Raw genomic sequence first — 21796 nt, forward strand, 5'->3', positions numbered from 1 at the left:
AAAGTTTTCAGTAGGAAATTAAAATTCCATTCCAAAAGACTTTTTTATTGGTTCGATTGAGCCATTATTTCAGTTTCTGGTCTGTTGCTGTAGTCTCACCTTTTTGAAAGCCCCTTTGCAGAAGGAGTAGTTACATTCATGTTTTTCCTCAGTGATCGTCTGAAAACGTGGTTGTTCTTGACATTATAGAATCCATGCAGATCTCCTCTTCCCATTCCCAAAGAAAAAGGTATGTTGATTTTTTGCTCCTTTTTTCTTCTAGTCGAAGGAAGGTTAGTTTGGTGCTTTAAAAACCTGGGATACTTTTCTATTTGTTAGGTAGTCACTTAAAATTTTTTTCCTTGAGGGGTGCCTGGCTGGCCAAGTCGGTTAAGTGTCCGACTCTTGATTGCTGCTCAGGTCATGATCTCAGGTTCGTGAGATCGAGCCCTGTGGTAGGCTCTGCACTGAGCTTGGAGCCTGCTTAAGATTCTCTCTCTCTGCCTCTGCCCCTCTCCCCTACTCCTGCTTGCATGCACCTCTCTCTCAAAGCAAAAGAAAAAAAATTTCTTTATTACCAGGTTATACCTACCCAGTGTGTAAAAGGTGTGTAACGTGTGGATGTTAAAGTGGAAGATTCTTTTAATTGGCTGCATTTTCTAGGGTTGAGAATCAAGAGAGGCCTACTAGTACTGAAATACTCTCTTAACTTAGTAATTGGATTTTTAAAAAATTAACTATTTAGTGTTAATAACACCAAATTCTATTAAATTCATAATATTTATAACAATGAGAGCAGCTCATATATCATAATCAGTTTTTAAATGTCCTGGTTCTTTCAAATGAATTCAGTCTTCTCCCCACTCTTCATTCTGTTATTTCAAAAATGTTTCCAGCCTGACAAGGGAGAGTCTGCGGTGAGAAAGGGGACTTGATGGGAGTCTGCAGCTACTGGAGTGATAGTTTGTTGTTGTTTTTTAACGTAAAGATTTTTGAGAGCTTAATATTTGCAATTTTAAAAGTTGATCAGATATCTGATACATATAACCCCCCTTTAAGCCTATCACAAAAATAACCCCTTTTAAATACCTATGTAAAGAAAAGAGTAGTGTCCGTTTCCCTCACAACATTAATTTTACAGTTAATGAAATGGGTTGTAATAACATTCACTTTTATCCATTTCTTTATTTATACCTGCTGGGATTGCTTTGGAAAACATTCTAGAGTCTAGATTCTACCTGTCTTTACTGTTGGATGGATTGCTTCATATATAGGAGGGGAAGGATTTTTTTCCTTCCCTTTGAAGAAGCTCCATTGTGTTCCTCATAGAGTTTATGCTTCTTCCCCTGGAGAGCAGCATGAGTGTGAAAATGTATGGCGGATGCGTACAGATCACAGAATTGAGGCTGGTTGTCTGTCCTGCAGCTCAAGTAGTACTTCCAAGAGGACGAATAGAAGCGTTGTGGCACTTGTGTCCTGCAAATAACCCTGCCAGAAATGTTGGAATAGTAGAGCAAGGTCTATTTTAAAACTTTGTTTTTAGTTTAAATTTTATTTTTGATTTCTCGGTCTCGGGTTGTCCGATTACCACCCATGGGTCACTGTGGCTCATGAGCCAAGATAGGTTTTTAAGTTTTTAAGTGATTGGGGAAAAAAGTCAAAAGGAAAGTATTATTTGGTAACTTGAAAACTTTACGAAATTCAAATTTCAGTATTCATAAAGTTTTATTGTAACACAGTGGGCCCATTTGGTTCCATATGTCTGTGGTTGCTTTGCAGCTGCAACCGCAGAACAGAGGAGTTGCTATGGGGACTGTATGTATGGGGCACAAAATCTAAAATATTTACTGCCTGGCCCTTTTACAGAAAACGTTTGCCAACATTTGCTCTGTTTTGTTTGCATAAATGGAGGCATTATTTTTTCAAATTATATTTAACGCCATACTTCTCTTTGCAAACTACATGAGAATACCCCCCCCTTTAGGTGTAGAGTACTTTTGTTTTCAGGGTTTGCTCATTTCCCTCTTTAACTGCTCTAGGACTGAAAATGTAATCTCCTGTGGTGTGATTTAGAGCAAGCCTGTGGTCGGTCTGGGTTCTCTAGAGATACTGCACTGAGAGGAGATACGGTATCTGAGATTGATGGGTAATCATAAGGAATTCGCTGCCTTGGTTGGGTTGTGGAGGCTGAGAAGTCCCTGGCAGGTTGGGGAGCCAATGACATTCCTCCATCCAGAGAACCGGGAGAGCTGGTGTGTAAGTTTTGGTCCCCATTCAAAGGCCACTGAGGATGATGTTCCAGGTAGCAGACTGTGAGCAGAGAGCAAATTCCCCCCTACTCAGATTTTTGGGTTCTGTTCAGGAAGCCAATTGGATGAGGCCCATTTTTACTGGGGAGAGTGAACTGCTTTACTCAGGTATCAGGCTCAGCCAGAAACACCCTCACAGACAATCCCACAATAACGTTGAGCAGATATCTGGGTGTTCCATGGCCCAGTCAAGTTGACACAAACAATTAGCCATCCCAGGGCCTAAATATACTTCTGTCTGTCTGCTTACCCTGACCTTTGTTTTTCTCTGTCCTCTTGAAAAGCTCTAGTTCACGTGAGTGTTAACAGTCATCTGAACTTCCCTCATTGGTGTCTGTGACGTTGCCATTTGACCAGAACCGAGTTAAAGTTGGGTTGGATTAAGGGATAGTTTCTTTGTGTTTGTGGAGAATGACTTAGAGTACTTTGTCCCAGTTTAGTTGATTGTCGTTTGTTAGTACGACATCAGTGGGTGTTTCTGTGTGCTTCATTTTCTTCTTTCTGTCTTCAAGGGGTGATCTCACACATGTGCTTAATCATTCTGATGAATGTCGCATCTCTGGAGTGGCTAGTTAGCAGCACAGGTTGGCAATTCCCAGAGCAGTTTGCAAAAGCCACATTGATAGGCGTGGAATTTTGACAACAAGTCGCTTCTATTAGAGCATGTCAGCAAGCGGCTGAGGTGTGAGAAGCGTGTTTGTGGTATCAGCTTCTTACTCAGCCTTCGTGTGACTTGAGACCAATCCCTTGACCTCATCTCTAATGCCATCGAAACACACTACACCTAGCGGTCTCCTGGAAAGATTACATAAAATAAGCATGTGTACAAAAAACACTGCCGAATGCATTTTTACCTAGTTTATTTTAATTGGCAAGACCTTCCCCTCCTGGTGAATAATTGCTTTTATGGCTTAATTTATTGATATAAAATGGCCTTGTCATTCATCTGTTGTAATTCAAGTCTCCTTCTCAAGGAGAGAATGAAAGTATCACTTGGCTTGTGTTTTTATCTGTTGTCCTCAAATTGATTGATTCTAGGCCGAGGCCTGTTGATGCAGGCCTCATTTTAATAAAACTTGACCAGATTAGAGCAAAGTCGGTCGGTGGGTTAAAGGAAATGTTTAAATGACAAGGAATTCAAAGAAATTCAGGATTTCGGTCTGAGATCCTAATGTGGGACCTGTTCTGTAGTCTGGGTGGCAGACTTACTATTCCGTTATTCCGTTGGCCCGGGGCACCGTGATGGCCCATCCTTGCAGTGGACTCTCAGGTGATTGTGCACTTCTACATATTAGCAACCTGATAGGGTTTGAACATTTATTTTAAACACTGAAATTTGTTTTGACTGATGCTATACTCTTGGGCAGCAAAGGTACTATCAAAGGTTTTTTGGGTTTTGTTCCTTTTTTTAGTGTATCCTGCGAGTGCTCTTCCTGCCACCAGTATTCTGGTTTGGAAAATAGCTCTAATTTTTTTTTTTTTTTAAGATTTTATTTTATTTATTTGACAGACAGAGATCACAAGTAGGCTGAGAGGCAGGCAGGGTGGGGTGGGAAACAGGCTCCCCTCTGAGCAGAGAGCCCAGAGGACTCTGGGATCATGACCTGAGCTGAAGGCAGAGGCTTTAACCCGCTGAGCCACCCAGGTGCCCCAATAGCTCTAATTTTTAATGAAAACCTATAAATTTAAAGAAAACCTATAAATTCTTTCACCTGTTGCTTATGGATTAAAGAAATGTGAATTTCTAGCGAAGGACTTTTTATCCTTTTGCTGTTGTGTTAATTTTCTGTGAAGCTGTTTTATCCCTGCTTGATCACTGGAGGTTCAGCCTGAGGTTTATGCCAAGTATATTCCACTAAATTCCTGCTTTTTTCTCCTTGAGATGATTATATGTAATGATTGTCTTTGTTTTTAAATGTCCTCCTGAGAAGACAAGTTAGGAATGACTTGGTATTAGCATGCTGTGAACATGTTCCTTGATTTGCTCTCAGATATATCCAGTACTTTTCCCTTATGCTGGCTGATCTGCACTCTTGCATCATGAATTTGTCGTAAGCAAACGAATTAAAAATATGTTATGGCTGAGATTTTATGAGATTTTAATTTAGAGATTTTATGAAATGTTCTCTCAGAAATTAGTGGAAAGCATGAATTCCTCTAGTCATTTCTAGTTGCTTTTCGTGGTCCTCTCAGTATCAGTGTAGAAGCGGGCCAGCGGGACAGTGTGGTTAGGGCGCGGGCTGGTGAGGCCCTCGCCGCAGGGTACAGGGTGTAGCCTCAGCAGGGAATGGAAAGAGTGAAAAAGAACAGCGTGCCTCTGGCCAACCGCTTGTCCTGCTTCCAGAAAACTTTTCTAGGCCCCATTCAGATAAGAGCGAAGTTATTTTGGAAGATTAACTGGAAGGAAAGTTCTGTGTGTGTTGTGAACGTAGTGTTCCATTTTGCTGGAAGTCAAAGGAGAATTTGAAACCAGTCAGGGATTTCATTTGAAAAGCCAAGGATTTTTTTTTTTCTTTTCTGCTTTTATGTGAAGACTTGCAGGTACTTTAGTATCTCTTGTTTTCTTTTAGTATTTCCCTAGCCTGTGGATAAGTAGTTAGCATAAATAGGTCGATAATACTGGCTTTTCGTATTCTGTTCAGATAACTAACAGAGGAAAAGAAATCAATAATGCTGCGTTCGCTGTTAGTTTAAATGTTGGTATTTTCTTGAGGGTAAATTGGGCAGAAGAAGGGAGCTCTCCTAAGAGTACTGGCCCCTGAGTGCTCACCACCCCCACCCTGGCCTGTCTCTTACTGGCGAATGAACAAACTGGGTGTCTCACTCCCTTTCTGTGCCCTTCAGGGATGCGCTGCTATTCTTATTTAAAACATTTTGTGAATTACTAGATCAGGCATCAACATTGGAACATCAGTATCAAATACAATCAGTCTAAAACAAAGGTATCAGATTCATTCATCGAAACTTTCTTTTGAATTCCTCTCCTGTACGGGTAGGTGGAGTAGACCGAGAGAGACCGCTGTCTAGTTAAACCTGAGCATGAATTTCCTGTCAAACTCATTCACTTGCTTTTTCGTTTTCTTTTTAAAATTTCACCTATCTGGAGTTACTTCCTAGGAGGGAAACACACATATACAAAGATTTTTTTTTTCCAGCATCTATTTCTTGTTGTTCATAGAATAATATTAGAGAATAGTTTCTTTATTTGATGTGTAGCATACACTGTCAATAATGGTAATTACCAGAATATTTAAAATTGTAATCCTGTACTTTTGAATATATTCTTTTACAAACTTAAATTGAAACCATGAAGAGGAAAAGGATCCTGGTATTAAAATAAACCTTTGCTGTAAAGTCCTTGTCATTGTGCCCCTGACTTCTGTTGTACGAAAAATGAAGTAGCATCGTAGACTGGGGCGAGCCTGAGGGGGGGAGCCAGCAGACCTGTGTCCCGGCCCCATTTCTTCCAGTAATGTGTTCCACGCCTAGATGAGCAGCATCACCTCTTTGGACCTCACCTGCAAACTGGAAGTCTGGGACTCAGTATCAAAAGTTCCTTATAAGTGCAAAATCACCGAGAGTAATAAGGGGCATTATCTTCCATTCACATGCTTGATGGCAGGACTTCTCACAGCTCTTCGCCGAAGTTAGGGAGCTAGAGACACAACGGTATAAAACACGGACCCCGCTCTCAGGAGCTTTGTGTCCCAGTGGAAGGAACCAGGCCCCGTGTCCATACTGGTAGAAAACTTAGAAATGTCATGACATTTGTCTAATTAGTTTATTATATATACTTCAAATCCAACTCAATCTTAGGCAGGAATGCTCATTCTAGACCTAATGATGTTTGCCTTTTCTTTTGATTTTAGGAGGTTGTTTAATGAAAAGTGCCATAGACTGAAAAACGAAACATGAGGGTAGCAGGTAAGATATTTAATTCAGTAGAAAAAGTTTTATTTTTTGCATAACTTGTTTATTTAAATGGCTAATGGAGGGAGTAAATAATCTTTTTCTAAGATTATTTTATTATATTAAGACAAAGCTGATATATATAACAGACTAAATCACTACTTCACCTCCTTTTTTATGTAGTCAATACAGCACAAATTGGACAAACTTCTGTGAAAAGTATACAAAATTTTTTTAAGTTATGGCTTTAATGTGTGTGTATTTGCACATTAAGTTTATTTGCCTAATAGAATAAAATGCCCGTATAAATAATAATTTTGACAACCTAGTGAGACTGATTTTTGGTTTTGCTAAATTCTAGCTTTTTGAGAGAAAGAAGTCATGAAGTTTAAAAGCCTACATCTTTTTTATGTATGTACTTAAATAGAAACTAGTGTACGTGAACAATTCAGTAAAATGTATGTTTGCTTAAGGGAATATTTGCTGGTTCGAGTTCAGTCTGCATAAGGGAGGTTATGTGTAAGAACATCTATCTGTTCCTTAGGCAGCATATTGAGGACATTGCAAAACACAGCTTGATGTTCATAGTATTAAGGTAACTATCTTTAAACATTATAAAAAGATGCATAAATAACGGGAGAGGCTGATGACCTCTTCCTGCCTTGATCATGGAAAAGTGTATGTTCTCCCGGCCCTGCCTGTCCTTCAGCACAGCCAAGACCCTAGAGGAAAGGCACACTTTACCTAGAAATTTCTACTACATGTTTTGCCAACATAGAAGGTAACTTGTAATTTCTCAAAAGCGAGATAGTCTTTCTTGTAATTATCATCTTCTTACCAGCAAGCCAAGTTATTTTCCTATGGGGGGAGCATCTCTTAGAAGTCTCTAAAGTCGGGGTGAGTGAACAAATGAGGCTGTGTGCTTCCATCCTTTTGTAGAATCAGGTGCAGGTGATCCAGCATCATGCTCATTAAGCAGAGATACCCGGGTTCATAGACGGCCTTGTGGAGATTTATAAATCTGGACCCTTTGGTCATGAACTTACAAAACTATCCTTTTTTGAGTAGCTCTTCAATTGTTGAAGGAAAATATTCCCAGAAACTAAAAGCTTGTTTTTGGTTTAAAAAATGTATTACAGTGTCTTTTTTTTTTTTAATGATCTTCGAATACGGCAAGACTGACTATTGATGATCACATGTCTCCACATTATTTTTTAAAAGTACATTAATTAAACATGGTGATTGAAATAAAGCAAGTTTTCTCTTCCTCATGTAATTCTACATTCATTCTTGTTGAAGTTAAATTTTCATTTGGTTCATTTCTCCAATTCTGGCAATTAATTCCAAGGTTAATTGATAAATAATTATTCACTGAGTACTTATTTTATGTTTGGCACTATTCCTAGTGTAGGTCTTGAAGGGATTGGTTTTGATGAGCAGAGAGAGAAGATTAGCTGTTAATTTATTGGCTTTAGTGTGATTAATCTCTTCTAATTTAAGAAAATTTGGTTGCTTTGAAATATTCCTATAGCCTTTATTTTTACAGTAAGGCAACAGTGTCTAAAGAGTATGCTTTTTGGTTTGTGAAAAATAGGGATACACTCAGATTAGTGCAGTCCATGGCTAGAAGGAAGAGAGAATCTTACAGAAAGTTAAGAATGGGGGGACTGTGGTGTGGTATGGTCAGGCCCCTTTATGTCCAGAGTTGGATGGTAACTAGCTCTGGAGGAGACCTCTATGTAACGGAAGTTCTAGAACTCTACCAGTATGGAGGTGCTAGTCTGTGCTAGTCTTCACCTGCCTGCTCCTCTCTGGGACTATCTGTTTATTCTGTTACCAGCACATTTCTCCATCTCTAACTTCTCCCTGCCTTAGAGCTTTTATATCCTCCTAGTTCCTCTGATAGTCTGTTGTCAGTGACTAGGTCTTGGTTGAAGACTCCCTTCCGCTACTAACTAGGTATGTGACCTTAGGCAAGTGACCTAAAAATTTTCAGCCTTGATTTCTTTTCTGTAAAATAAAAATGATACCTTGAAAAGCTGTGTAACTGCGATTGTGCTTATATAGCATTTAGCTCTATGGAAGGCACGCAATAAATGGTGTGTGTGTGTGTGTGTGGTATACGCGGATGTGTATATGTACGTGTGCGTGTATCTGATGTCTGTGGTGTATATAGCTTGTCTAGTGTAGGCTCAGGTCTCACTTGGTATTGAATTTAGTCTAAACTTTGATGTATTATAACCTTGATATTTTATTCATTTTAATATTTTAATCTTAAACAGTAATGGTTTCATGTATTTGCTGTAAGGGACAGGGAAAAGTTATCTTTGGTTGCACATGCTCGTGATTGCTAGGAAGTGAGTGGTGAAGACTGTCATGTGATACACAGTCTTCAAGCCTTTGGTCTTAAGTGATCATGAAGGAATGTGTCACCTCTCACCATTCATCTGTTAAGCAAACACTTGGTGCGACCGTGTCCAGGCACTCTGCTAGATCCTTGGGGGTAAGAGCTCAAAGCCTGTTGGTATTCTGCTCTTTTCTGCACTAAACATGTAAGCAACTTGTAGTTGCTCTTGAAAATAAGTGGTTTTTGGAGGGGAGAAGGTCAGAAGCAGGAGGTGCGGAGGTTGATCCGGTTAGTAGTGAGCTTCTTCCCCACCGTCTCATTTCTGTGTTTTTGGAGCGTTTCTAAATAGAAACAAGGAGCTCTGTGAAACCAGCACTTCTCAGTGGTCACTGGCCCTTGGCGAGCATCTGCAGTCCATTCTCTGCCTGCTCCTTGAAGGATATAGTCCTAGTTGTTTTGGGTTAGGAAATTAGAACGAACATACAGGCCTTCTTTACTCTTCCTTACCTACTGAGTTGAATTTCGGCAGTGTTTTAGGGGAATGTGGTAATTTGGTGTCAGAACGGAATACTGTACCAAGCACCGGGCCCCGTCAGGATCCCTGGATTCTGGGCCTTCTGCTGCTACTGAGTTATTTGTTATCATGTGCAGTTGCCTGGTCTCTGGGCTTTTGTGTCCTTAAAGGTGGAGAGATGCCTGTTGATCCCACCTACCTATTCTAGATCAATATAAAGTAAACTTTTGGTAAGAGAGGGCAATGGAGATGGTACAGGCAAATATTAGTATTGTTCCTGAATAACTAATGAGATGCTCTGCGATTCTAGGGGAAAGAGGAGGATGTTTCTTCCCTGCCATTTTCCATTTCCTTTCCTGTCTTACACTTTTTTTTTTTCTTTCCTAGATTTGCCTAGCTGTGGGAGCAAAAGACTAGTCATCGGTTCCTGTTAAGCAGTCAGTTAGCTGGCAGTGGGCAGTGCTAACTCTGTAGGGTGCTCAGAAATGGTTAAAGATAGGAAGGTCTGAAAGTCTACAGGTGTGTCTTGATGGAGCGTATCATGTAATTGCACTATGAAGCGTAGGTGACAGGTGCCAGATGAAGTCCTCTGGGATTCGGGGAGGCTAAGTAGAAGGATGGGTAGGGTACCCTTGTGCGCCATCCTGGGAGCACTTGTCGGCTCTAAGAGACCGGTGTTTTGGTGATAGGACAGTAAACCTGTTTTATTCCACTCGAGAGTTCCTTCCTTAGCATCATGGTTGTTGCCGTGGCAGCTCCACAATGTCCAGTGTTTTTGCGTTATCCCTGTAGAGCATTGCCCTTTAAATTTGGAAAGGATTAAGACCGTAGTTGGTGATGGTCTTCCATTTGCAATGGTACTTTGGTGTAGTCAGCCAGCCCTTGATAGCAGGTTTGGTTTGTTGTTGGTGGTGGTGGTGGTGGTGTGGTTTTGTTTTTTTCATGAGAAAACTAGGCAGATGAGTCAAGCAGTCCTGTGTTTGGGCTGCTAGCCAATCTGATAATTTGATCAGGAAAATCCCTGACCCTGGTGGATGGTTGGTACAGTTTGTGTTGTAACTCCAGTAAAACTAAGATCCAATAGATAAAATTTATTAGTTTTAAGAAATTTTTTTATAAACTTAAATTTTTTATGAAAATGCATTAATAAAAGTTGTGTGGTCTCATAAGCTCATGCTGAATTATTTCTGCCCTTTTCTAGGTGCTGCGAAGTTGGTGGTAGCTGTGGCAGTATTTTTACTGACATTTTATGTTATTTCTCAAGTATTTGAAATAAAAATGGATGCAAGTTTAGGAAATCTATTTGGTAAGTTCCATTTTTTCCGCCTTTCTTAAGTCTTACTTTTGATTGGTCTATATATGTTTACCAGTTATCAGCTTTGAGTCACTCTGCTGTTTAGTCTGTCTAGAAAAGAAAAGGTAATTATATCAATAGGTGTGACCCATTAGAGTATTCTAGAATATACAATAGGAAGTCTTAAAATTAATTCTGTATAAAGCATGAATCTTATATTCAACGTTCTGAGTAGATTTAATGGGGTCTATTTCATTCATGTCTAGGACATTAATCATGGCATTCTAAATGAATATTCTGGAAGATAACACGCACTATTCAAGTCGGGTGCTAGAAAACTTGGAACCAAATCTAGCTGTCAGCTCGCAAGTGGAGTCATGATAATGCATTTTAAATGCCAGCCATAGAAATCCATCTTGCTTTCCTGCCTTTATTTCTTCCTGCATCATTTTTCTCTCTTTACAAATTTATTTAATGCTATATTATAAACATACCATTGTAAGCTACTTTAACTCAGTTTTTAAATAAAATTCTTAAGTTAGAAAAAGAAATTAACTTTTGAAACATTTGAATAAGCTTTGGTTGAAGCATTGTTTAAGGTATTAAAAAATTATGCATGAAAAGTGAGAATATGAAACCTAGAAACAGTATTTTGACCCATGAGTCAGAAATCTGTTGGAACAACTTTAAGATCTCTGGAATAGTGAGTTTTGCTTTCCATAAATTAGTATTTGGAAAGGATCCCAAAACCTCGTTCACTTCTTCTCACATCTAGTTTCAAGACTCCCATGAACCGGTGGTCCTCTAGCTTTAATATCAAAGGAATCTCCCTGGGATTTTGGTATGCAGACTTGGATTCAGTGTCTGGGATGGGGCCTGAGAGTCTGTATTTCTAACAAGCTCCCAGGTGATGCTGAGGTTTCTACTCATATATAACATACTGAGTATCATGGCTTTAGACAATTCTGTTATGTAATCATCAGTTTCTGTATAAACATTTTCAGGTGACTTTTCCTGAAATAACTACTTAAAAGTACTTTTTATATTGCACTGAATTCTGTCTTTTATACTCCCCAGTAGTATCAGTGCACTGAACTTCTGTCTCCTGGAGTGCTCTTCCATACTGACGAGCTCTCAAATAGTTAAACCACAGTCATCCTCCTTCAGTCCATCTTTTTTTGTAAGTTTTCATCTCCAATTATGGAATTCCCCATTTTGAACCATTTCTCTCAGTGTACTGGCTATTTTCCTCCTGAACCATCTGTTTTTCAACACCCATTTAAAAATGTATCCGGGCGGGGGATGGGCGCCTGGGTGGCTCAGTTGGTTAAGCGTCTGACTCTTGATTTTGGCTCAGGTCATGATCTCAGGGTCGTGAGATCCAGCCCCCTGTCAGGCTCCACACTGGGCATGGTACCTGCTTAAGATTCTCTCTCTTCTTCTCCCTCTGTCCGCCGCCTAAAAAAAAAAAAATCTATCTCTCTATCTCTAGGATCCAGCATCGAGCAGTCATTACAAAGTACAGTGACATTTGACTTCTGCCTACTTCTGTTGCTCTGAGAGGCCAGTCTGGTGTCCTTTGAGGGCACAGCTGGTTCAGTTGAATAATGGGGCATAAAAACCCTGAAGGCATTGAGGACTTGTTCAGGGTCACTGGTGAAACAATGTGTATGGCCAGGTCACCTAAGAAAGATTGATGGTAAGGGAAGAAGATTATGGAGTGGTAGTTTGAGGCAGAAGCAAGTTGAATGTTTTTTTCTTTTTTGAAGTAATGTAGAGACTCACTTATCTGTAGGCTTTGGGCAAAGATTCAGGGAATTACATGTCCATGGATGAGACTAAACAAACAAGAAACAGAGGGTCCTTGAAAGAAGGGAGGCAGTGAGGAATTTTAGAGGCAAAGTGGGAGGTTTGGGGAGTAGGGAAGGAAAAAATGAAACAAGATGGGATCAGGAGGGAGACAAACCGTAAGAGACTCTTCCTCTCGCAAAACAAACTGAGGGTTGCTGGGAGCTGTGGCAGGGGTAGGGAGAGGGTGGTGGGGTTATGGACATCGGGGAAGGTATGTGCTATGGTGAGTGCTGGGAAGTGTGTAGTAAGCCTGATGATTCACAGACCTGTGCCCCTGGGGCAAATAATACATTATATGTTAATAAAAAAATTAAAATTTAAAAAAGAAGGGAGACAATGGGACCATTGGTGCATATTAAAAAAACTACTTTGAGAAAAGGCCCACTGTTTTCAGAGAAGAGTCTCGGGCAAAGCCCCAGCCAGCGCTTGCCCCAGTTTGGCTCTTCATCTCCAGTCCGGACCGTCTGGTGAAACATCACAGGGACCTTCCATGTCTGTGTCTCGTCCGTGGTATCTGCCTGTTTCATCGCTGCCAGAGCAGTTCTCTTAATAGTCATGAACCTTTAGTACTTCCGATGACCGGAGAGTAAAATCAGAGTCTCTGCTTAGGATGTGGCACCCTCAACCTGCCTCAGCCCTTCTCACTTGTTCTCTGCCCCTCCCCTCCTCACCTCGTGCCTCTCCCTCCCCACGCCACGGGTCAGCCCAGCGTCCGTAGACACACACCCCGGCCTTGCTCCTGCCCGTTCCTCACGCCTCCCGTCTTTCTCAGCCCCCCTTCCTCCGTTAATCCTTCTTGTTTCTCAGAACTGCGTAAATGCCCCTTCTGAGATAAATTAGATTTGAATCTCCCTCTTTTCTTATTAGAATGTGTAACTTCTTTTTTGAACTGTTAGTTCCTAATGCGTAGTATTTATGTCTCAATTCGGCACTGATTTTATTCTGCCTTACATAGAATAATGTCATTTATTTTCCATGTATCTGTTTACCCTTATTAGAGGATGACCCTTAAGGGCAGTAAGACCTTGGTTCTTCACCTGGCTCTTGCGCCGGGCCGCGCACGTAGATGGTACGCGCTGATTGAATGGAGAATGAATGTAGTTTTTTTGAGGATTTTTATTTGAGGATTAGGATTTTTACGTGGGGAGGACCAGTATTTCCAAAGTGGGATTCATTTAAAACTATAATAGTTGAAAAGCCACTGGTAGTCTGCTATGAACAGAGGCTGAGCTACTTTAACTAGGATAGTTGTCTCTTAATTTTCATTTAGATTTTTCCTAATTTTGGGAATCTGTAAGGTTTTATTGTGTGTTTTAGGTAGTGGATTTACACTTTCTTAGGGCAGATGGCTTATTTTGGTATCATAGCTGAAGTCATACACTGTATCCACAAAACCTTACTGGATTCCAATTTATTGAGTTGTTGAAAATTTAATTTGTTATATTTTAATTCTCATCATAGAATTAATTGAGCAAAGATGGAGATAGGGTTGTCTTTGCCATTTGCTTGGCTTCGAACTCAATTTACCAAAGGGTGATTGGTAAGTTTAACTCAACATTAGAATTATTTCTATAATCAGTATACTGGTGGGTCCCATGAGGTGAACTATAATAGTTCTTTTGGTGGTGAATTTTTCCTTTTTTTTTCCCCCTGTGTGGATATAATAGCTTACTTGATAGTTTTATAAATTTAGATTCAGGTTGATTGTATAGTGCTGCTACAGAAAAAATGAACTTAATTCTAGAATGGAAGAATGAAAAGTGTTGCTCACAATTAGTTGAGATTACTAAAATACATTGTGATTTTTTTAAAAACAAGTTTTTCACACAACTTTTTGAGATACTTGTGGGTAGATACACATGCATTCGTGAGAAGTAATACGTAGAGATCCTGCCTGGGATCTTACATAGTTTCTCATAATGGTGACATCTAGCAAACAAACGATCTACAATATCACAACCAGGATATCAATGTGGAAACAACATGTGAGTTTTAGTAATGACTGCATTTTAACAGTGTTAATTTTCAGCATAGATACTTAACAACTAGTGAATGTATTAAACACATTCCAAATTATTTTTGTATATATAACTAGAGTACTTACTGTTCTATTGAAGTTCTATTGAGTAGATTTATCTTTACCCTTTCAGATTTATACCATTGAAGTGGTATAAACATCAATTACTTGACATTATTAAAAACTAAAGTATGAAATTGTCCTGATTTCTGTAGCTTGACTTGTTGAACAGCATTCATTGATGAAACCCAAATCTGAAAAGAAAATTCTAAGTGAATTCATTTTCTCAGCTTATCCGATTAAGAGTAGATAATAATGATTAAGCCATTAACCTTTTTCTTGAAGAAAGTAAGTGTTCAGATTCTACTTGATATGTTACTTATTTCACAGATATTGGAGACCTTTGTTTTTCAGTCATTTTAAATTATTTTTTAAGAATTGTTCAGTGATCATATAAGCCGTAAAAACAACCGGTAATTTGAAAATTAAATTCAGTTAACGTAAAAGATTAAGCAGTGAGCTTCTTTAGCTTTCCAAAGATATTTTATATCTAAACCATATAAAAGTTCAGTTTATCTTGATGCAATTTAATCTTGAATTATTTATGATAAATGTTCCACATTAAAAATAAAATGGTACCTGGCTGTTTGTTTTCTTAAAATATAAAATTTTTAAACTTAAAAAAATGCAAACCAAATAAAAAAATGTTTATTATTGTTCCTTAAAGTGAAAAGTTGTATATATTGAAAGAAATCAAGAATTAAAGCTGTCAAGGTAGTTGCAGGAATACAAGTTGCAGGGAAGGAGGGATTTTTGCTGACATGCTGTGCCTGTACTCTAATGTGGAGAACATCCTGTTTTATTTGTGAAAATTGACCTCTGTTTGGCTCTCAGGTGTTAAAATTCTCAGAATTTCAGGCTTAGTAGAGGGCTTTTGGTTTTGATAAAAGATAAAAATTAGTTTTCATCCAGTCTGGAAAGAAAAGTCTTTCCAAGAGTTGTTTGTTATTTAAAGATTTTATTTATTTATTTATTTATTTATTTATTTATTTATTGAGAGAGCGCGCGCGAGCATGTGCAGTCGAGTGGCGGAGGTACAAAGGGAGAAAGAGAGAGAATCTCAGGAGGATTCAAGCTGAGTGTGGCGCCCAGCGGGGCTCGATCTCAGGAGATCGTGGATGCCCTGAGCTGAAATCAAGATTTGGGTGCCTAACTGACTGAGCCACCCAGGTTCCCCTGTTTGTTTGTTTGTTTGTTTTTTAAACCTTTAGCATCTTTTCTCTTTACTCTTACACAAAGTAAATGGAGGTGAAGTTATGTATTTTAAAAACCTGATGATTAAGAAACTGGTTTTCCCTAAATCCTATCCCAGTAACATTTTTTGAATTGAATAGCATTTATCCCTCTTCTTTTTTTTTAATCTCAAATATTACAAGCAAATTAGTTTGACCATGTTATAGGCTCATCCCTGACTTTTCTTCTACCTCCCTTTACTCAGCCACACTCTTCTCTGGGCATTAGTTGATTATTGATGTCTCTAAATTCTGTCGTCAGCCCCCTGACTTTAAATCCAGTGACTTCTCTGGGTGGCCTTATCCTTTGTCAACTTTCCTGTTTGTATCTTCATCCCAGATCTCATTTAGAGCTGGGCTTGAGACTTTCCCACTTGGATCTTCTCCAAGTATCTAAAATTGACAGGTCCAACACTGACCCATTCCCTACCCCTATCTATCTCCTCACTAAGCTATGAGCGTCTGAGTGCAGACATGGTGTTTTTATTCATTGGTTCATATGAATGAATACATGAAGACTTCTAAAGCCAAATGTCCAAGAGGTAAACTTGATTTCTCCCTTTCCACAAGGGTCACAAGTCCCGTCAGTGTTGCTTCCTCTTAGTTCTTCTGAACTGGTCTACTTGTTTCAAACCCACAGTCATTAACCTTTGTTCTAGCTGCTGCATGCTTTAGCAGCCTCCTTGCCCTTGTGGACCCTTTGCCCTGGGAGTCTTGAATCATCTGCAGTCAGAAGGGTGAAAGCTCCCTGTTCTGGCTTCCTGCTCTGAGCAGGACTAGCAGTTTTTATGCATGTGATCAGAGGACCTCGGACATTTCCCATTTTGTAATGCAGCATGAGTTTGGGGGCTGGAGTGAAATAGGACTTTGAAAATTATTTCTGGGGGTGGCTGGGTGGCTCAGTGGGTGAAAGCCTCTGCCTTCAGCTCAGGTCATGATCCCAGTGTCCTGGGATGGAGCCCCACATGGGGCTTTCTGACAAGCAGGGAGCCTGCTTCCCTTCCTCTCTCTCTGCCTGCCTCTCTGCCTACTTGTGATCTCTGTCTGTCAAATAAATAAATAAAATCTTTAAAAAAAAAAAGATCTCTGCCAGTTATTAATTATGACTTGAAACAAATCAAATCAGTAAACCTCTCAGTTCCCAGTTTCTTTCTCTTTGAAACAGGGATGATGATTGAATCAGTAATACAGGCAAAAATACTTGGTAATACCCAGCATATATGAATGAGCTCTGTTATATTACCTCTGTTCTAATCCCACTGTCTTTCTTGTATCTTGTTACCATAAGTTAAGCATACCAGAATTTCTGATTTGAACAGTGTTTTTCGGTAAATATCTTAACACCTGCATCTGATGATATGTGTTTGTTCAGGGCAAAGTGAAGTTGAGAATATCTAATGTTTATGCTGCTAATCGCTCTTTGGGCTTTTATTTTTTTGTTTACAAAAGTGAGAGCATTGGACCAGGTGATCTCTAGAATTGATGTTTCCCTTTACTTTTATGACATAATTAAGGAAATTAAAAGAATGAGCCTAGTAGTCCCAGCACTCTAATTTACTAAGTAATTTTTTTTTCTTCAAGTCTTTGTCCTTATCCATGAATACTTTTTGTACTTCTATATAAGGCTTGTGTTTTTTTGCTTTATTTCATGCATTAGACTTTCTCCATGTTACTCCATTGCCTTTATGATTTCAGTGGTGCATAATATTCTGAGTGCTTTATAGAGTTAACGAGCCTTCATTTACTTGGTCATTTTTAACCCTTTTTAAACATTTACATATTATTTTTCAGCTTTAACTTTCTGTTCTCCAATTTGAGTTCTGGACTTAGAGGAAGTTCTCAATTATCTAAAATAGTACAGAACTAAAAACCCAGGGGCTATTTATAGTCAAACAGCTGACAAATATTTGTGACACCACATACTCATTAGCCAAATCAGGAAGCGGCTGCCCACAGTACTATTGATGATCTGAACTGTTATCCCCTAGGCTGGGATCAGATGTTAGTGCTTTTAAAAAGCTCTAAGTGTAGATGGCCATGTTGAGATCTACTGCATTGAAGTTAAGATTTAATCATAGGGTTCTGGCTTCCTTGAACTGATAAATTATAAAAGTCTCAGTAGTTGACCTTATTTTGTTTATTATACCTAATACATTTCTATTCTAGAGAAATTAAACTCACCACCATCATCCCTCTTGTGTTCCCTATCCCCCGAATCTCCTAGCCTAACCACTGAGATAAGTTCATGTATATTCTCCAGGACTTTATGTGTATGTGTACACAACACCATACTAGTTACTGAGTGTATATTTAAGGTCATTTAAAGGGAAGTTTGAAATAGTGTGTGATATCAGTTACATGTGAAATCTAAAAAGGACAAACTCAGAGAAACAGTAAAATGGTGGTTAGCAGGGGTCGGGAGGGAGTTAAAGGGGAGACTTCGCTCAAAGGGTCTAAACTCCCAGTTATAAGATTAACAAGTTTGGGATCTCTAATGTAGCATGGTGATTACAGCCGATATTACTGTATCATATATGTGAATGTTGATTAGAGAGTAGATCTTAAATGAAAGAAATGGTAACTGTGTGAAGGGAAGGAGGTGGTAGCTAATACTATACTGGTTATCATTTTGCAGTTCATAGATGTATCAGGTCAGCATATGGTATGCCTAAACTTACACAGTGTTCTATGTTGATTATGTCTCAAGAAAACTGGAAAAAATTGAAAAAGAAATTTAAAAAGAAATTAAGTTTGTAAGGTATCTTTCTGATTGGGATTTAAATTATAACTAGAAATAAAAATAAAATGTAAAGAAAGAATAAAATGTTCTATCAGTAATAAAATACTACCATCCGTAATTCCTCTGAATAATTGTTTGTAATGAGTTTTGTAGTTACTTTCACATTTTTTCTCTAGAGGGATATATTCTGGGTGTTTTTTTTTTTATTGTATACCGAGCAAGAATTCAGGCACTTTCATTTTTATGAGTCTGTTAGTTCCAAATATGTTTAAAAAGTGAACACTTGATAGTAGCTTTATTCCTTCTAACAAAGAAAACCTTTTCTTTTTTTCCTAGCAAGGTCAGCATTGGACACAGCTGCGCGTTGTAAGTATCTCATTTAAATATTTTGCACATGGTTTATTCTGTTTTATCTTAGGCATATGAGGACTTGTATTCAAACAATGGAGAGATTTCAGCTTGAGCAAAATTGAGTTAAAACTTTTTAAGTTACAAGGATGCTGTTTGACTGGACCACTCAACATTCTTGGTATATAACAGTATTCATAATGGATGTTTTGTTTTATTTGTGTTTTTAGTTTCGGTGGTATATAAGTACAGAAAATGTGTGAAAGAAGAATTCCTTGTTAGAAGTAGAATATGAGCAGGTATTCAGTGATGTGTTAGGCTTTTTACTCATTCTAGAGTTAACCATGCGTTGTGAGTATATGGACTAGAAATGTCAAGCAGCAATTCAAAACCTCCCCCATACTGAATTTGTTTTAAAAGATGTACTTATTTATATTAGAGGGAGAAAGAGAACAAGCACAAGCAGGAGGAGCAGAGGGAGAGGGAGAAAGAATCTTAAGCAGATTCTGGCCTGTGCGCAGAGCCCTATGCGGAGCTCAGCCTCGAGAACCTGAGATCATGACCTGAACTGAAACTGAGAGTCTGTTGCTTGACTGACTGTGCAGCCCAGGTGCCCCTCCCCATCCTGAATTTTAAAAATAAACTTAAAAATAATTAGAAGGGAGATGGTTGGGGGATGGGCAAAAAAGGGTGAAAAGGAGTAGGAGAAATAAACTCCGAGTTTAAAAATTAACAAGCCAGAGGAATAAAAGCTGTAGTGTAAAGAATATAATCAGTTTTATTTTGTTAGTGTTGTATGATGACAGATGGTAGCTACACTTGTGAGCTTAGCATAATAACATAGAGGATTGTTGAATCACTGTGTTATATCCCCAGAACTAATGTAACCTTGTTTACTAAATTAAATTTAAAACTTTTGAAAAATAAAAAAATTAGAGAAAATACATTTATACGTAAGGATCAATTGCTTGTTTCATTTATGTCAATTATTAACTTGTTTCCTGGGAAGTTCTGTTTTTTGTTTTGTGGTTTTTTGAAACCCTCAGGGGAAAAGAAAGTCATGTATTTTAAGATATGTATTTGTTTTTACATAATACTCTCTGTGGTTTAAGATAGGAAACAAACTGATTAGAGTCTACTAATACATTTTTTAAAAAATTTCTCCCTAAAGCTACAAAACCTCCCAGATATAAATGCGGAATCTCAAAAGCTTGCCCTGAGAAGCATTTTGCTTTTAAAATGGCAAGCGGAGCAGCCAATGTGGTGGGACCCAAAATCTGTCTGGAAGACAATGTGTAAGTATTTTATCAGTTGGGAAGTATATGGTGTGGTATTAAATTATAACAAATTGAACCTGAGTTTAATGGATTTTTTGAAAATGTATTGGGCGTATTTTAAAGAAAAGTGATTTCAGTTTTCATGATACGATTTTTTCTCCCTCAAGTTTAAAGAGCCTTAAAATTCTGAAATTTCATATTAGAGTGCCATAAAAATGCAGCATTTATCCAGCTTCACGTGAAGACAGGGATTTCCTCTTTGTGAATCCTCTCGATCTGTGCTGTCCCATCTGGTAGCCATAAACACGTGCAACGCTTTAATCGTGATTCTTAAGTAATCTGGGAAAAATTAATTCATTTAAGTGAATTAAAATTTAAAAAGTTAGTTCCTCAGTCACTCTAGCCACATTTCAGGTGTTCTAGCTGCCCGTGGCTTGTGCCTGCCCAGCTGAACACACAGCATTTCCACCGTCGCAGGAAGTCCCATTTGACAGCACTGTGCTACGTAATGAATGCGCTGTCTCACAATCCCTTTGTTTTAACTGTGTGTGAAATAACCCAGTACTGACCTCCCCCTGTTGCAACACACAGCTGTTTGCCACTTAAGTGGAATGGTTTTCTGTACTGAGATGCTCTACCAAGTAAATTTTTAAGTTTTTAGTCTCCTGCCTTAGGGTTGACTGTCACTTGTATGCAAAGTTGGTGTCTTGAAATCACAAGCCCTCCTTTTAGTGGGTTGCCTTGAATCTGCTCTTCCCTGGAAAGTGAGGTGGATGGGCTGTGCTGAGCAGTGGGTGTGATGGAGAGCCATGGGGGTGGGTGAGATGAGGTTGAGGAATAAGGGCCAGGCCAGTGGGAACTTAAGGGCCGTGCAGGTAAGGAGATGGCATCTTTTTTTTCTGAGTGTTTGAGTCCTTGAAGATTTTCAGATTCTGGCATGTCATGATTTCATTTATGTTGAAAAAGTTATCTGACTGATGTATAAAATGATTTGAGAAGCAGAATAGAGAGACCAACTGGAAAGCCTTTGCCAGTTGCTTCCAAAGCTCTTTGACTCTGCCCCTCTCCACAATGGTTACAGAGTTTTTTTCATGCATATTCACTAAATATATAAATAGATCTAAAAATATGTAAGTAGAAATTTTAGTATTTTCCTGCACATGCCCTGAGTACATGCACACTCATTTTGGAGATGACCAGTCCAGATCAGTGCTTCTGAGTGGGGATGATTTTTCTCCCCGGGGGGCATTTATCAAGATCTGTAGGCGTTTTGAAAGGTTGTAGCTACAGTGGCACTACTTGTGAAGGCTGGCGTGCTCGGACGTGTTCCCCCAGTGTGGCAGGACGGCCTTTCTACATGAGTTATTAGGTCCATAATGTTATCATAGGCTGAGTTTGAGATACCCCAATATAGACAAAAGATGATATTAAGATTCAGGGGTGGTTATGGTTTTAAGGACAGATTAGATGCATCAGATATATTTTGGAGATTAACATGGATTTCAAACTTCTCATTAGTTTGGAATAGAAAATCCTGGGTATAAACATCAAGTGTCACCAAATACAGAAATTGTAGCTTCTTTTTATTTTGCTTTAGAGAACCCATTATACAGCTTTTATTTTAGGCATGTACTCATTTGATTTCAGTTTACATGAAGTTGATATTATGATAATACCTCACCTTTTATTATAATCTTAATGTTTGGTATATATAGCAAACTTTTGATGGATTTGTTCATTTGCTTTACCTTGAGGATATTTTTGACTGTAAGGATCAAGAGGTAAAATCAAGAAGAGGGTATAAGTACTTATATAACCATTTAAAGTATAATCATTTAGAAAATACAAAAACCATTCTAAGCTCATAAATAATAAAACCAAAAAAAACAGTCAGTTGGCTAGATTTGTCCCGGGGCCTG

At 38.7% G+C, this 21796-nt stretch overlaps 1 protein-coding gene across 3 annotated transcripts in view; it reads left to right on the forward strand.

Annotated features, from left to right (window-relative positions):
- Positions 1-21796, forward strand: part of FAM3C (FAM3 metabolism regulating signaling molecule C) — a 51300-nt gene that overhangs the window by 6541 nt on the left and 22963 nt on the right. For 2 of the 3 annotated variants that reach the window (XM_032870523.1, XM_032870531.1), the window contains exons 2-5: positions 6158-6212; positions 10260-10364; positions 18589-18618; positions 19772-19895. In XM_032870523.1, coding sequence (XP_032726414.1) covers positions 6200-6212; positions 10260-10364; positions 18589-18618; positions 19772-19895 — 272 coding nt within the window. In that variant the 5' untranslated portion in view covers positions 6158-6199. Of the gene's footprint in view, positions 1-6157; positions 6213-10259; positions 10365-16325; positions 16349-18588; positions 18619-19771; positions 19896-21796 lie in introns of those variants that run through there. The other variant, XM_032870539.1, reaches the window with a different exon arrangement.

Source organism: Lontra canadensis, unplaced genomic scaffold (genome assembly GCF_010015895.1).
Source record: "Lontra canadensis isolate GAN:19392208 unplaced genomic scaffold, GSC_riverotter_1.0 scaffold2, whole genome shotgun sequence".
Classification (NCBI taxonomy): domain Eukaryota; kingdom Metazoa; phylum Chordata; class Mammalia; order Carnivora; family Mustelidae; genus Lontra; species Lontra canadensis.